Source organism: Urtica dioica, chromosome 5, assembly GCF_054948205.1.
Source record: "Urtica dioica subsp. dioica isolate 48M chromosome 5, U.dioica_male_clone48M_v1_H2, whole genome shotgun sequence".
In the NCBI taxonomy this organism is placed as follows: domain Eukaryota; kingdom Viridiplantae; phylum Streptophyta; class Magnoliopsida; order Rosales; family Urticaceae; genus Urtica; species Urtica dioica.
In genome coordinates this window covers 31,950,856-31,964,226 of record NC_142760.1, presented here as the reverse complement: position 1 = coordinate 31,964,226, position 13,371 = coordinate 31,950,856, and the positions used below count along the sequence as shown (strand labels likewise).

At 35.9% G+C, this 13,371-nt stretch overlaps 1 protein-coding gene across 1 annotated transcript; it reads left to right on the top strand.

Annotated features, from left to right (window-relative positions):
- Nucleotides 1-1,797: 1,797 nt before the first annotated feature.
- Nucleotides 1,798-6,323, top strand: LOC149397914 (uncharacterized). The gene is made up of 6 exons (XM_089614386.1): nt 1,798-1,948; nt 2,008-3,074; nt 3,282-3,423; nt 3,526-3,590; nt 3,882-4,080; nt 4,606-6,323. Exons 1-6 carry the CDS (start codon nt 1,798-1,800, stop codon nt 6,321-6,323), a joined length of 3,342 nt encoding a protein of 1,113 aa, XP_089470512.1.
- Nucleotides 6,324-13,371: the final 7,048 nt, after the last annotated feature.

Here is a 13,371-nt window from a genome sequence, read left to right as displayed (position 1 = left end):
CCATTAGAGAAGTTGGGCGGTGAAAGAGCAATTCCCGTCGGAGAGAAGGCTTTAGGCCAGCGATGAAGAAATTGACGAGGAGAGGCTCCGAGATGCACGTGACCTTTTTGAGGAGTTCCTTAAATTGGGCCTGAAAATCGACATTCGACCCCGTCTATGTGGGTTTGGAGAGCTGGCCTTCGTGATCTTTGAATACCGACGCGCCAAAGCGGTGTTTCACGATGATGAGATTTGATGGCCAGGTCGAAAGTAGCTTGTTCCACTGGGAGAACTGGAACTACGCTGCTGTTCAACCTTCGAGATGAAAGGACACAATCTACATGCGAGCTTCCTCTAGTGCACCGTGAAAATAAAAAAATGCCTCAATTTGAAATAAGCAGTCCGTTGGGTCATCCCCTTCGAAAATTGGAATATTGAGTTTGAGTCCGCGAGTCGAAGATAATAGATATGTGATATGCGGTGGAGCAACAGGGCCAGCGAGGTAGCGAGCTGGATTCGGTGGAGCAAGGTTGGTTGTAGTAGAGTTCATCTCGGAGGTTGGCGAGCTTGGATTCCAAAGCGAAACCTTGCTGCTTCATGAGTTGTGGAAGGCGTCGGACTGAGCATCGATCTTGGTGTACATGGCGTCAAGCTGAGGTTGTAGAGCGGCGAGCAAATCAGAGAGTTCCATGGTGTGAGACGAGATGAAAGCACCAATGATACATCCTACTTCAGAACGATATCAGAGAATACCTCTTTGAGTGAGGTTTACTCCAAAATTTGAGAAAGAAAAACAAAAAATGGCAAAAAGGTATCTGATATTTCTTATTCCATCCACATACAATGATCCCTGAAAAATACAATTCAATCGTACCCTTCCTCTGACAGAATTTTCCTAATGCTCAATAAAGTAAAGACATGTACCATCATCTAGAAGCACTTGGACTCATGCGTTGACGTCAATTCCTTTAACACACAATATCCTTCATCCAAGCGGGTTTCTTGGGCTTCTGCGTGTTGGGGCTCAGTCCACTCCAACCTCTTTTTCGATGGATTGGGCCTCGGTCATGATCATATCACATTTCTTGTGACTTGTTCGTCTTCGTTGGCTCGAGTCGGCCATAGGTCCAATATGCTTCTTATTTTCTTTTTCACGAGTATATATGAGGACTTTTTATTTTACGTTGCCGAGAATGATTGGTTTTATCTTCGATGAGAAAGTTGATAGACAACAATGGTTATGAAGAAGATATTAACAATTCCATATATGTATAAGGCATTATAGGGAATCCGCAAATTAAACAAAAAAATATCTGATAATATTAACAATGTGATTTAAAGATTTATTGAGTTAGTATCAAATGTTATTTTGTTTGGGTCAATCATATTTTCATGCACAAAAGTATGTATTCGATAAAGACGAAAGCTAAACACCAAAATAACCACCCAAAAAATATCCTAGGAAGATAGTATAAACATTGAGTATTATTTTCTTAATCAAAATAATTTTTTTACTATAATTTTAATTCCCCCCTCAAAATATCTATAAGTGTATATATTAGAGAGCCTAGCTGACGTGGTCTCTCCTGTTCTCCTTTTGGTTTATTTCCTCTGCTTATGTGGCATGTATTCATTGCTTATGTTGCGTAGGTATAAATACCATTCTGTACTCTGATTTGAGTCAAGACGATAGTGAATGAAATCTTTCTCTTCTTCTCTATCTCTCTTCCTCAATATGGTATCAGAGCCATTTTCCGGTAGCGGATTTTAGGTTTCCGATCTGGTCGATTTTTTTTCCGATCACTCTTTCATTGAGCAATGGCAAGCGTTTATACTACAGAGGTGGAGTCAGATTCGGTAATTTCTTCTCAAAAATCGGCTCCAATCGTCTTCAACAACAACATTTCCACAAAATTGGATCTGAACAACTTTCTTGTTTGGAGGAAACAAGTTCTTTCAACTGTTCGAGGTCATGATTTGGAGGAATTTCTTCTCGGCACTTCGGCTATTCCAGAAAAATTTCTTCAGATTGGCGTGAAGAACTGGAGAAAGTCAATCCGGAGTTCAAGCGATGGATGAGGCAAGATCAGCTTCTCGTATCATGGCTTCTGGCTTCGATGACTGACAATGTTCTCGTTAGAGTTGTCAGCTGTGATTCTGCGTCGCAGGTTTGGAAAACTCTTGAGACCTATTTTTCGGCTCAGATTAAAGCGAAGGTATCTCAATTTCGGCTTCAACTAAGTCGAACAAAGAAGAATGATTCCACTATGAATGAGTATCTCCTCAAGATTCGCAAACTGGTTGATCTCTTGGTTCTAGTCGGCCAGCCATTCTCAGTCCAGGAACATGTCTCAGTGATTTGTGATGGATTATCTGATGATTATGAGACCTTTGTTCTGACTACAATTGCACGAAATGATGTTCAATCGGTTGAGGAGATTGAGGCACTTCTCTTTTCTCAGGAGGCAAGAATTGAACGGAAAAATGATGAACTCGATGTTCATCACAGCAGATCTCCCTCCATGAGTGTTAATTACTCTGATGTTCCTCCATCGTTTGATCGCCGTCGTGGTGGAAGCTATTATGGAGGTTCCTATGGTGCTAATTACTCTAACTACCTACCTCACTCACAGTCTCGTGGTTACAGTTCGTCTCACACCTATACTCCTCAGAACTTCAGTCAGTTTGGATCGACTGGTCGAGGATTTCAGACTCGAGGAGGTGGTAGAGCACGTGGTAGAGGTTTTGGCAGAGGCTTCACCAACAATTCTAGACCGCAGTGTCAAGTCTGTGGAAAACTTGGTCATACAGCCTTGCAGTGCTTCTACAGGTTTGATGACTCCTTCAAAGGACCAGCTCAGCTAGCAACTTCATCTGGACATGGTCAATCCAGTGGCTCCATTCAAGGCCATGTTGCTGCTCTTACTCTCTCAGCTGAGGATTCACATGACACGAATTGGTACACTGCTGGTCCACATGAAAGTCAGTGGTACAGCCCTGATGGTGAGTGGTTTCCAGACTCGGGAGCTACGAATCATGTTACTGCTGACTCTCAGAATTCGGAGAACAAAATGGAGTACTTTGGTCCCGAACAGGTTCACATTGGTGATGGTAAGGGCTTGATAATTAAACATGTTGGACATTCCTCTTTTCAATCCCCTTTTCATTCTCAGAAATTAGACCTAAAGTCTCTTCTCCATGTTCCTGAAATTACAAAGAATCTCCTTAGTGTGTCTAAGTTTTGTGTTGACAATGGTGTATTTTTTGAGTTTCATTCCAGTTCTTGTTTTGTCAAAAATCAGATTTCCAAGGAGGTTCTTTTGGAGGGCAAGCTTAGGGATGGCCTCTATGTGTTTGACAAAGACCAGATTAAGCTAGGAGAGCTGTCCAAGTCTAAGCACCCTTCGTTGTCGTCCTCACAGCCTCATGTGTCAAATTTGCCTAGTGAGTCTAATGTGTCTTCTCAATCTTGTACAACGTTTATTTTTGAAATATCAAATTTGTCTCCTAGTTCATATTCAGCTTTAATTTCTGCTTGTTTGCCAGAATCTTCCTTGTACAAACTGTGGCACTGTCGGTTGGGTCACCCATCTGGTAAAGTAGTTCAACAGGTGTTGAGTCGTTGTAACATTTCTTGTTCGATTAATAAAGAGGCTGTTGAGATTTGTCCTGCTTGTTGCTCTGGAAAAATTCATAAATTTCCTTTCTTATCCTCTGAGACAAAGTACACAGAACCCTTGCAACTTATGTACACTGATTTGTGGGGTCCTTCACCAACATTATCTAGGAATGGCTATAGGTATTACATATCATTCATTGATGCCTTCTCTAGATTCACATGGATCTATCTCATCAAAGAAAAATCTGACGCTTTTACCACATTTAAACATTTTAAAGCTCAGGTAGAACTCCAAACTCCTTACAAAATCAAGTGTGTTCAGTCTGATTGGGGTGGGGAGTTTAGACCATTCTCTGCATATCTTGAGTCTTTTGGAATTCTTCACAGGAGTCCATGTCCCCACACTCATGAGCAAAATGGTGTTGTCGAGAGAAAACACCGTCATATTGTTGAAAATGGCCTAACTTTGCTAGCACAATCTGGTCTGCCATTTAGGTATTGGGATGAGTCTTTCCGGACTGCTGTATATCTTCATAATCGGTTGCCTACTCCTGTTTTGTCAAACAGCACACCCCTTGAGGTCTTGTTTCATCAAAAGCCAAATTATGATCTCCTTAGGGTCTTTGGTTGTGCGTGTTATCCCAATACTAGGCCGTACAATAAACACAAACTTGCCTTTAGGTCCACGGAATGTGTATTCTTGGGGTTTAGTTTAAATCACAAAGGATATAAGTGTCTTGATGGGAAAGGCAGGATCTATGTGTCTAGAGATGTTATCTTCAATGAACACCTCTTTCCTTATACAAAATTGTTTCCCACTCATACTTCTAACTCCAGTTCATCTCTTTCAATGTATCCTAGTCTCTCCATTCCTCTTGTGTCATTGCCTACTGAGTCATGTCCAGATCCCACTGTCTCTAGTCCAGCACCTAACTCATGTTCTCACTCTAGTCCACATGTTTCTTTGTCATCCCCTATCTCTCTGCCTGTGAACTGTGATTCTGCAGGGTCTGGTCCTGATTCGGATCCTCATGAGTGTGGCACTGAGTCTAGTCCGGCACCGACCAGTTCCTCTGATGGCCAGGGGGGCAATGTTCATCATATGATGACAAGGTCCAAGTGTGGTATCAGCAAGCCTAAGGTTTATTCGCTTGCAGTCATTTCGAGTTCTGTTCGTGAAGCAATGGCTCAGAGTCAATGGCTAGCGGCTATGGATGCTGAATACCTGGCGTTAATGAGGAATGATACGTGGTTTCTCACGGATTTGCCATCGGATCGAAAGGCCATTGGGAGCAAGTGGGTGTTTACTGTGAAAGAAAATCCTGATGGCTCTCTCAACAAGTATAAAGCCCGGCTGGTTGCGAAAGGATATACACAAGTGCCCGGTTTTGACTTTAACGAAACCTTTAGTCGTGTTGCAAAGGCCACTACAATCAGAGTGATTCTCTCAGTAGCCTTGACTAGAGGTTGGCCTGTGCGCCAAACTGATGTTAACAATGCATTTTTTAATGCTACGCTTGATGAAGAGGTTTATATGGTTCAGCCACAGGGGTTTGAGGACCCTAACTATCCCAAGCGTGTCTGCAAACTCCTGAAGTCGATCTATGGTCTTAAACAGGCGCCTAGGGCCTGGTTTGGCAAGCTGCAGTCTGTTTTACTTCGCTTGCAGTTCAAGGCATCTCGCACGGATCCTTCTCTGTTCATCCGTGGAACTCCCCAGTCTCAGGTACTGGTTGTCGTTTATGTGGATGACATTTTGGTGACTGGTCACTCCACATCTGAGGTTGAGATGGTGATTCCAGAGCTCAGTGCCGCTTTTTCGCTCAAAGATCTGGGTCTATTGAATTTTTTCCTTGACATTGAGGTTGTTACCACTCCCACTGGTCTTCTTCTATGTCAGGAAAAATATATCAAGGATCTTCTGGTCACAGCAAAGATGCAACATGCCAGGCCCTGTGCTACTCCGATGACATCTGGGTTGAAACTGTCATCTTTCGGCAGTGATTCTGTTTTGGATGCTCAGCTGTATCGTAGCATTGTTGATGGGTTACAATATGTTACGATTACACGTCCTGAGATTGCTTACTCAGTTAATCGCGTGTGTCAATTCATGCACAATCCTCTTCAATCTCACTGGGTGGCGGTTAAGAGGATTTTGCGGTATCTATCTGGCACACTGACCTTTGGCTTGCAACTTGCACGGTCTGAGCATTTTAATGTCACTGGGTTCAGTGATGCTGACTGGGGAGCAGATCCTGATGATCGCCGGTCTACGTCAGGCCATTGTGTGTTCTTAGGCGCTAATTTGGTTGTGTGGAGCTCGAAGAAACAACACACTCTTTCACAGTCGTCAGCTGAAGCTGAGTTTCGTAGCCTTGCTGGTGTTGTATCTGAGGTCACATGGCTTCAATCTCTGGTTCATGAGCTTGGTCTTGTTCAATCTCGTGTACCTGACATCTGGTGCGACAATGTCAATGCAGTGATGCTTTCTGCAAATCCGGTTCTTCATGCCCGCACGAAGCATGTTGAAATGGATCTGTACTTTGTGCGTGACAAGGTTACTCAGGGGCTTATTCAGGTCAAGCATGTTCCAGTGATTGATCAAATAGCTGACATTCTCACTAAGCCTATCACCAGCTCTATCTTTGCTTCCTTGCGTTCCAAACTCAAAGTCGCTGAGAAGCCCACTTTGAGTTTGAGGGGGGCTATTAGAGAGCCTAGCTGACGTGGTCTCTCCTGTTCTCCTTTTGGTTTATTTCCCCTGCTTATGTGGCATGTATTCATTGCTTATGTTGCGTAGGTATAAATACCATTCTGTACTCTGATTTGAGTCAAGACGATAGTGAATGAAATCTTTCTCCTCTTCTCTATCTCTCTTCCTCAATAATATATGATTTATTATGAAATATCCCAAAAGACCGAAAAACAACTTTGAGTTGGTCACCTATATATATATATATCCACTTGTGGCGAACTGCAAAGAATGATATTTTTCAACATAATCTAAAAAAAATTATGATACAAAACAACAAGAAGCATGTTATAAAGGGAAAACATAAGGAATAAAACTAATTCACCCGTAATAACAATTTCTCGAACTCTTATAATAAATTTAAAAAACTTACCATAAAACTTGAAAATGGACTACGTTTGAAGAATAGTTTAAAATGAATTTGTTTACCAGCCTGTTGCTGTTGGGTTTAATTGAAAAAAGAATCAACTATGTTTTAAAATAGTTGATGTTTAGAAAGATAGTAATAATATGCTTTATGATAAATTAATGTAACAATATATTGTACATATATTTATATTAGTATAATAAGTTGTATTTTCTTCAAACCATGGTTTTAAATTTCGACGAAATTCGGCGGCGGCATCGCTGCCGGAGCATAAACGGCTGGCGAAGTACAAAATTTTCGTTTTATCGTCGTTTTTCGCCGAAAGTCGTCGTTTTTCGTCGAAAATCGTCATTTTGGGTTTGTGTCGTTTTTCTTCAAACGTCGTCGATTTTTACTGATGTCATTTTTGCTTAAAAATTTATGGGGAGACTGGGATTCGAACCCAAGTCACCTACATGACGTTCAGTATATACCATTTTGCTATGTTTTATTATGTCATACTATGTATAAGTTAATATAATATTTGTAAATAAAAAATTTGTACTATCATAAACTTAATATAAAAATATAAAAAAATGATAAAAATAATAAATTTATAAAACGTTATAAATTAAATTATAAAAAATATATCACATAAAAACTTAAAAATCTCCCCTAGACTTAAGAAATTATATATATATATATATATATATATATATATATATATATATAAATATAAATAAAACATAGATATATTCACATACATATATGATATTTTGTGTATTGTGTATTGGGTATAAATCATTATGTGATATTGAAATTAACAAGTTATGGGTATTGAAATATTAGATATTAGAGTGGTAAAAACAATTACGTATTGAAGATTATATAATATAGTTGTCATAAATCTTAAGTTTAAGAATTAAGAGCTACATTATCATGTGTATATATACTAACCTATTCAACAACAATATTTTCGTTCGGTTTTCCGTCGGCTCGTCGGTTTTCCATCGAAAACGACATTTGAAAACGGTATTTTATCTGTCATTTTCCACATTTTTTCCGTTCGATTTTCCGTCAGCATGACAATTTTTCGTAAATCAAGAGGCTAAAAACGGCAACGAAAACATCATTTTTTTTCCTTGCTTCAATCAAACTACAAACCGATATGGCGACGATCATAAATATTATAAAATTATACTTTATCGTGGGTTTTCTAGGGAATAGAGAGAGTTGATCAACTAAAAGTTAATCGAATTGTTATAGTTTGCACACGTGGAAAAAATGATATCATAAAATGTAACTAATAGAAATTGTTTGATGGACCCTACAGTACTGCTACAACTATAATTCAAAATGACTTTCTTATAGTATATGCTTATGTATAAAGTAAATTTAGCTCATGATTAATAACTATTTGTTGGTTATTTATATTAATTCTACTTCTATCTATCTTAAATTGAATAATTGGTGATTATATAGAGAATAAAATACAAAAAAGTGGCTACGTAACCATCATTAAGGCTAGCAATTTGAGTTTAGCCAACATTTCGTTAATTTTCTGTAAATAGCAATCTTGCTTACGCGACAACTTATTAATTGAATTAATTTTACACGTTTGCCCTTATTTATTACGTTGATTAATTATAATTAGAGATTTTTTTTTAATTTTGAATCTTACCGATTTGGAAAGATTCTTAACGTGTATTTTTGAATTTCTGGACGGGAGGATATGGATTTTTTCAGCGTTGCCTTTAGCTAATTAGTTTTTATTTTTGTGGCTATTAATTATGGATAACATCTGTAAATATATTTTTTATTTATTGAATATATATGTAAATAAAACATACATTTACATGACTCATTAACATATTAACATATTTCTATACTGTAAATTTCTTCCTATTGTACATTTACAATAAACACGGTAAAAAAAAAAAAAAAAAAAAACTCAGCCATCCTTAAAAAGGAAAAAAAAAGGCGTAGATCGATCGATTGATGGCGGCGTGCGAGCAATTGTCGGGCCTTCTGTCGTCGTTCGTGGACATATTCGTTGACTTCGCGGTCAGCGGCTTCTTCCTCCTTCCCGATGCTGACGCCGACACCTTCCCCAAAGGTATATAACAAATCCAAAATCAAAGGGTTTTGATTTCGAATCTGCTTCATTGATTGATTCTCTCTCTCTCTCTCTAGACTTGAAATTGGGGATCAGCGAGAAGAGCATTTTCCACAGTTTCATCCTGACGCTGAGACGCGACGCTGCGACTTCCGATTTGTGATGCGCCGCGGCCTGGAAGAGCTGTGACGGCGGTGGTGGTGGGGGAGTCGGTGTTCATGCATGGAGGACTTCTAGCGGAGCACGTGGAGTACGGCCTGGAGCGCATGAACAAAGAGGTGAAGGAAGAATTCGAATTTCTGACGATTTGATTTTTCCTTTTCTTAGTTTGAAATTTATGGTAATTAATTAATTACGTTTAATTTCATTCCTCGAATAGCGCGAACAGTTATCATGACTGAATTTATGTATTAATTTTTTAATTATTCTGCTTCAAAATGGGCGGGATATTTTTTAAGGCTGTTTGGTCTTTTAACTTCTTATTAAATGATGGGTGTGACTATTTACGGAACATTAACTAAGGGTTGGCTAAAACCAATATATACCTATATAACCTATAAAATATATGTATTTAGATTTATATCCTGTGAAACCTCTCTTAGATTTTTTTTTTCTTTATTACTTATGTAGAAATTATAAATGGCCTTGTAATATTTTTTATTTATATTAATAACTCCGAATGAATCGTATGATATATTCGACCCATGTTATAATGTTGTATTAAGTTTATAAGGGATACCAGGGTTTCTCGAAAATAAAAAGTAACCCATATTAATAGTTTATCCTTTCTCAAAAAAAAAAAAAAAAAGTTTACCGTTCTTATATAAAAAAGTGAATAAACATAAAGATTTTTCGTGACAAATAATAAAAAAGAGTTATATATATATAAATATTAATGTAGAATACTTATATCAAGATACACAAATTAAATTAATAATATATAATACAATATTTCATAAATACTACTTATATACAATGAATTAATGATATATATATATATATATTTATTCAATAATTTGTACTACAAATATATATAGTCGAATATATATAAGGGAAAATAACACATTTATACCATGTGTTTTAGTGAAAGGTCGAGTTTACCATTCGGTTTTCAAAAATGTCGAGTTCATACTCTCTGTTTAACTAAAATGACGAAATTATACCCTCTGTTTAACTAAAATGACGAAATTATACTCTGAAATAGACAACAGTGTCACGGATATTCTTTTTATTCACTTTTCATTGACGTTGACAATAATATTTATATATAAACACCAATTATCTTTATTCATTCGCGTCATATATGTAATTTATTTAAAAACTAAAAAATAAACAACAGTCTCTTAATCGTGAAGAACACAGAAAGAGACAAAGGGGTAGATATCGATAGTTGATAGTCATCAAAATCGCATATTCGAACAGAGTATCCAGGATTTAGAGTTACAATTCGAACACGGAATGAAGTCATTTCTTAGGAGGTATGAGTTTTATTATTTAATTTCAATTTAAGGCTATTTTTATTTCAAAATTGAGAATTTGGAAGTTAGGGAACTGATTTAGATTTGATTTGGTTTTTCTTACATAAGAGTTAATATCAATGAAAGGGAGATTTGTGGCGCTGTTATTCTTTTCAGGGTATAATTTCGTCATTTTAGTTAAACAGATGGTATGAACTCGACATTTTTGAAATCCGAGGGTTAAACTTGACATTTCACTAAAAACAGGGTATAAATGTGTTATTTTCCCAATATATAATGTTCTGAAACTTTATGCATCTATTAAAGAGCCAAACAATACGAAATGCACACTTCACTTTGAAAATAAGAAATACACAATAAAAAAACACAAATATAGTGGGGCGTTGTAAATTTATAGTCAAAACTAAATTATAAAATTAGGATGTAGTCAACGTTTGCAAACTTTTAAGAAAATAGCCAATGAGATAAGTTGACACTTGAATAAATAAGCCAAAATTTCTATTTTGTCCTTCCAGCCGATTGGTTTTTATTTTTATTTTATTTTTATTTTTACGGATTCGTCACTTTCTCTTTCATACAGTTTTTTTTTCGTCAAAACTTCAAAAATCTATATCTTCCTCATATGAACTCGAAATTGAGTGATTCCAAATCCTACGAATTCGTAGCGAGAAGAGCTTCAAAAATAGACCGATTGTGTCTTATGAAAATTCATGTCTACTACTGTAGGATTCCATCGGAGTTCACCATTGGTACATTAATTATCATTAATTGTCGAATTTTTAAATTATATTTGACTTAAATATCCTTATATTAAAAATTCAACAATTAATGATAATTAATGTACCAATGGTGAGCTCTGATGGAATTCTACAGTAGTAGACACGATTTTTCATTCAGCACAATGAGTTTATTTTTGAAGCTCGTCTCGCTACGAATCCGCAGGAGTTAGAATTACACAATTTCGAGTTAGAATCACTCAATTTCGAGTTCATATGTAGAAGATATGGATTTTTGCAGTTTTGATGAGGAAAAAAACTGTATGAGAGAGAAAGAAATGAATCAGTGAAAGAAAAAAAATGGCTGAAAGGGAAAAATAGAAATTTTGGCTGGCTCATTTAAGTGTCACTTCATCTATCTGGCTATTTTCCTAAAAGTTTTCAAATACTGTCTATATCCCAAACGTGATTTTTGGAATGGTCTAGTAAGTTACAAATGGTCCTCGTATTAAATAAGTTGAAGAAAGAAATGTTAAATGACGTAAATACCATGTTTTTAATTAAAATACCAGACATACCCACATGGTCATAAAGTAATTTTTTTTAAGGGTGTTACATATAATCAACTTTCACTCTGTTTTAGTATAATATATAATGTAATTCTGTCTAAAAGACATAGCCATTCAATTTTTGACTATTTTGAAAATAAAAACTCAATAAAATGTAATTTTAGTCCTAATTTATTAAATTTGTTGTACATAAATATTAGGGCATTGTAGCGAAATATCCAAAATGAAACTATGAAATTTATTTTTAGCCTATGTTTCACAACTTTTAGGAAAATAGCCAACATGATTATGTGACAATAATTAAGGTCTTATTTACCATTTTTTATTAATAAATTCATCATTTTCTCTCTCCTATTTTTTTCCTACATTTTTTTTACATAAAAATATCAAAAAACCATATCTATCTCATATGAACTCGAAATTGAGTGATTCTAAATTCTACGGATTCGTGACGCCGAGATCTTCAAAAATATATCCATTGTGTTTGATGAAAAATAATGTTTAATACCATAGATGTAGAAAAATCTACCTTAAATATGGAAATAACGAAATTTTTTTGAAATTATAAAAAAAAATGGAAATGTAAATATGATAGATTAAACATAATTTTTCATCAAACACATTGGGTCTGTTTTTGAAGATCTAGACGCTACGAATTTGTAGGATTTGAAATCACTCAATTTTGAGTTCGTATGAGAAATATACGAATTTTTGAAGTTTTGATGTAAAAAAAATTATTTAAAAAAAAATAGGAGAGAGAAAGTGACGAATTTATTAATAAATAAGGGCAAATCAGACCTTAATTATTGTCACATAAGCCATTTGACTATATACCTAAAAAATTGTCAAACATAAGGTAGATCCAAAATCACATGTTTAAAGTGGACTAGTTAGTTACAAATTTCTAAATAATATGTCAACAAAATTAGATGCTTAGTTTTTAGTTTGTCAAGAAAATCACATAGTTTATGATGATGTCAGCGAAAGATCAAGAAAGCTTTATAAAAGATCAACTTCAATTTATTACGATCATGTAATTAAAGTTTTGTCAAGTTTATATTTTTTTATTTTTATTTTAATTTTTTTACATAAAATATGGTCTAATAATAATATCACTCGTATGAGTCGTATCTAGGGGAATAGGGCGACATAATTGTGTGCGCGCCTTGTTTGGTTTAGTTGGAGTACTCATAATTAAACACGCACACAAAATATTCACTAGGATACGCAAAAAAAAACAAAAATAAACGAGGAATAAATGCATGCCTAACTCTAGAGCTGATATCAGAAAGAACCCTCTAGTAGTGCGAATTCAAAAGAGCGAATTGATATGGGAAATTTCATAAAATATGGGTCATATACTTCATATAATTCCTCAATAACTATAAAGTAGATGCCATAAATCTCTCTCTCTCTCTCTCTCTCTCTCTCTCTCTCTCTCTCTCTCTCTCTGGAGACACAGACACACATATAATATAGGCCCCGGTGGAGGGGGAAGGCAAATGCGACAATAGACCAGAGCCCCAATCCAAAAAAGCCATTTCTTCAAGAACCAGTCAAGAGAGGCCAGCCAAAAAGAGAGAAAATTAGCTAATTGCATTTATAAAAAGTCAGTTTTAATTATATACCCTCATCTCATTTTTATTTTCTTTTTCATTTATTTTTTCAGCCAAAAACATCAAAATTACTTATATGCCCATCATTTTAACCTTATTTTTTTTAATTAAAAAGAAAATAGAAAACTTGAACCCATCTTTTGAGAACCCAAAACTTCTTCTTCCCGCTCTGTCACCCAA

Excerpts from the sequence above, each read along its gene's own strand:
- LOC149397914 (XM_089614386.1), top strand. The coding sequence starts at position 1,798 with ATGGCAAGCGTTTATACTACAGAGGTGGAGTCAGATTCGGTAATTTCT. Across the intron at positions 1,949-2,007 it reads AGTTCTTTCAACTGTTCGAG|ATTGGCGTGAAGAACTGGAG; the intron begins GTCATGATTTGG and ends AAATTTCTTCAG. Across the intron at positions 4,081-4,605 it reads AACTTTGCTAGCACAATCTG|GGTCTGGTCCTGATTCGGAT; the intron begins GTCTGCCATTTA and ends GTGATTCTGCAG.